A 3,759-nucleotide genomic window follows, 5' to 3' on the forward strand; every position below is an offset into this window, starting at 1 on the left:
AGGATGGAGTGATGGGAGAGTGAAGGATGGAGTGATGGGAGAGTGAAGGATGGAGTGATGGGAGAGTGAAGGATGGAGTGATGGGAGAGTGAAGCAGGTAGAAGAGGCCCCCAAAGCACATGGCGGCCTGGGCATCAGAGTAAAGCCTGTAGTATGCACAGTTGATACATAGCAAGAATAATGTAAAGTGCTGTCCTTGTATGCGCCTTCCTGAGGCTGCTTGCTTAGACGAGCTGGGTCATTTTTCTTTGCACTTTGTTTCAAAAAATAATTGCAGTTTTACTCTTGCATTTCAGGCAGTTCCTTTTAGTCTAGACAGCGTTGCAAGTTCCATTCACTCCTTATTTTCGGAGGAAACACCTGTAGTTTTGCAGTTGGCTCCCAGCGAGGAGGTAAGTGGTAAAGTTTTTATTTAAGAGCCTTATAAAGAACTGTTAGTTAATGACAGTTTTAAAGTGATTGTGGGAAAACTGCTTTGCACTGTGTCTGTCTGTTGGATGAATCCGTAGAAGGCAGCTAACCCAGCATTCTGGATTCTTCTTGTAGAGAGTGTATATGGTGGGGAAAGCAAACTCGGTGTTTGAAGACCTTTCAGTCACGTTGCGGCAGCTCCGTAATCGCCTGTTTCAAGAAAACTCCGTTCTCAACTCTCTTCCCCTCAATTCTCTGAGTAGGAATAATGAGGTAAGCGGTTCATTTGTTGAGTGAATAAAATAAATGTCATTATTAAATTCCCATTCCATATGCTCCTTGAAACCTTAGCAAGACAGAAGTTGTAGAGAATGAAGAACTGGGCTCATTTACTGCTGGGGCTCGTTCTTTCTTCTGTTGCTGCAGTGTTCATGAATAAACACACCTTTTCTGAATTGCCATTTAGTAAATACTCCTCATTTTCCTACCAGTGTTGCCAGTTGATCCAGACAGGTCACAAACCAGTCTTCTTGGAGGTTGGTTGAGCTATGAAGATCTGGTGACTCAATGTCATTATTCACAGCTGTTGCTAATGTGGACTCACAGTTGTTGCATCATGTACTTAGGATGCTGCAGTAGAGAGACACTCCTGCTTTGTTCATTTGGGGTTTTGGGGGGGTTGTTTGTTTGTTTTGGAGCTACACTTACTATTTAGTACTGGCTGGCTTGGAACTATAGATGAGGCTGACCTCAGACTCACAGAGATGTGCCTACCTCCCTTTCTTGGGCACTGGGGTTAGAGACATGCATACACCACCATGCCTGCCAGCCGTCCCTGCTTTGGCCTCTTGTCCTTCATAGCTATTGTGGGTAGCTAGGAACCATTATTCTTAATTCTCTGCTTTGGAAAGTGTTCAAGGCAAGTCCACTGGTAGGATCTTAAGACAGTGGGGTCAGTGCTCAGGCATGGCTTCGTTAGAAGAAAGAGCTGTCAAGTGGTAGTCACCAGACTAGTATTAGAGAGTGACCATCACCTTTTTGGTAGGAAACAATGTTTTATGTGCATGCTTTTCTGATAATGGGCCTTGAACCTTGCAAATGCTAAGTATTTCTCTACCACTGAGCTGCCTCATTTCAATTACAGTGAACCTACAAAGGGAGGAAACTAATACACATTCACTTGATTAGTATTCGTACTATGTTGTACTTTCCTTCATAAATGAAGTACAGATCTCTGCTGTGTATTTAAAGCAATGTCCACTCTTTGGTCTCTAAAGGTTGACCTGCTCTTCCTTTCTGAACTGCAAGTGCTGCACGATATTTCAAGTCTGGTAAGTAGGCTGCGTGGACTTCCAAGTCCTATCTGTTTTGGTTCCTAGAAATCTTTAAATAAAATGAGGCCAGTTGAAAAGCTTAAGTATGCCCCAGATTTATGATCCCGTGAACACTGACAAACTATTGGTAGTAGAGGGAATGCTGGCCTCTGTCTAGTGTTAGTAGCCGTTTCTTCTGCATTTCTTCCCTCAGGAGAGGCCATAAATCCTCAAAGAAGGTAGGCCTGGGAATAAAACTACCCTGGCTGTAGTTGTAATTTGGCCATCCATTCCTTGTCAGACATTAGGACTTAATTCTGGTATCCATTGCTGTGAGTCAAAAACAGGAAGACTGGTATGGACGATTAATAGCATTAACCAAGTCAAAAAACCTATCTGCAAGTTATCTTTTAGTAAGTGGTTTTTAAAATCATCCTCATGACTGAAATAGATCTTACTTGTCTGCTAGCTTCTGAAGTTCTTTGCCAAACCTTTTTATCAGGGCTAGGTTCAAGGAGTTTGAAAGCTTAGTACTGGGGGCTAAGGTGGTAGTCTGGGTGGGTATGCCGAAGGAAGACCCTGATGGTTCGTGAATCCCTCACACCATATCCGTCCAAGCAATTACGGCTTCGTGCCTTGTCTCACATCTAAGTTTTTAAAGCTAAGCAATGAGATGTTTGTTGAATTTATCAGAAACTCATTTAAGGGAGCTTTCTTTGCTGCCATTTTAAACTGTTTTCATGCTATGGTGCAGTGATACGCTTCTGTGGCCAGCTAAGGTCGTCAGGTATAAAACTTGACTTGGTTGCATTTGACATCTCCTTTGTTCATTCGTTCTCTTTGCTTGTCCCAAGTTGTCTCGTCATAAGCATCTAGCCAAGGATCATTCTCCCGACTTGTATTCATTGGAGCTGGCAGGTTTGGATGAACTTGGCAAGCGATATGGGGAAGACTCTGAACAGTTCAGGGATGCTTCTAGGATCCTTGTTGATGCTCTCCAAAAGGTAAATAGCAATGCTACCTGGTAAGAGAGGGTGGCATGGGACCATTTCAGTCTCTTGATGGAGAAATCTTTTGAGGAATGCTGTTGGTTGAAGCCTTTTCTTTTTTCCTCTGTGCAAGGGTGGAACTGTGGGTCTCTCACACGCTAGGCAATCAGTCACTCCAGCACTGAGCCAACTCAGTTCAACTGAAAGATTACTTGATTCTTTGAAGGCTCTCTAATTCTTATGTCTAAGAATAGTGTAGGGGTAGGGTTGGAGATATAGCTCAGTGTCAGAGTGCTTACCTAGCATGTGTGAGGCCTTAAGTTCAATTCCCAGTAACACCACCAGAACAAGGAAAGAATGGTATAGGGCCAGAGGTGGATTTGGGGAGGTATGGCGGCATAGGTCTCTAATCCCAGCCCTTAAAAAAGTGTGTTTGGAATCTTTCTCCAATGCTGGCAGTGGCAGCACTATGCGTTTGTAGCTCCTGACAGTATGTATAAACTAAAGCATACCATTTGAACTGTTTCTAAGTCTGCCTCAGTGGTGGTACATATACTAAGTGCAGACCATGTCCACTGTCTGTCTGCAGAGTGTTTTCATCACCCCATTGGAAACTCATACTAAGCACACCAGCACAGTAGCCTTCACGCGACTGATGTGTAATAAATGTCAGTGGACAGGAAACTTCTTCACTGAGGCCTCATTGCTAAACCTCTGTGAGGTCCATGATTAACAGAGACCACTTGAGCAGATTTCTTCATTTTTCCTTTCTGCTTTCCACCTCAGCTTTATATGCCATCAAGTTCAATCCCTCATTTTATTTCCATGTTAAGGCTTAGCTCTTTTTTTTATTATTATTATTTTCTTTATTTACACTTCAAATGCTATCCCAAAAGTTCCCTATACTCCCCCCCACCCCTGTTCCCCTACCCACCCACTCCCACTACTTGGCCCAGGCGTTCCCTTGTGCTGGGTCATATAAAGTTTGCAAGACCAAGGGGCCTCTCTTCCCAGTGATGGCTGATTAGGCCATCTTCTGCTACATA

General features: G+C 43.5%; 1 protein-coding gene across 1 annotated transcript in view; it reads left to right on the plus strand.

The window, feature by feature from the left end:
• The window catches only part of Atp6ap2 (ATPase H+ transporting accessory protein 2), a 29,038-nt gene that overhangs the window by 15,391 nt on the left and 9,888 nt on the right, over positions 1 to 3,759 (plus strand). Inside the window, exons 4-7 of the mRNA XM_021188150.2 lie at positions 297 to 392; positions 547 to 684; positions 1,689 to 1,742; positions 2,579 to 2,728. Coding sequence (XP_021043809.1) covers positions 297 to 392; positions 547 to 684; positions 1,689 to 1,742; positions 2,579 to 2,728 — 438 coding nt within the window. The remainder of the gene's footprint in view (positions 1 to 296; positions 393 to 546; positions 685 to 1,688; positions 1,743 to 2,578; positions 2,729 to 3,759) is intronic.

The sequence above is a fragment of the Mus pahari genome, chromosome X, assembly GCF_900095145.1.
Source record: "Mus pahari chromosome X, PAHARI_EIJ_v1.1, whole genome shotgun sequence".
Taxonomy (NCBI): Eukaryota; Metazoa; Chordata; class Mammalia; order Rodentia; family Muridae; genus Mus; species Mus pahari.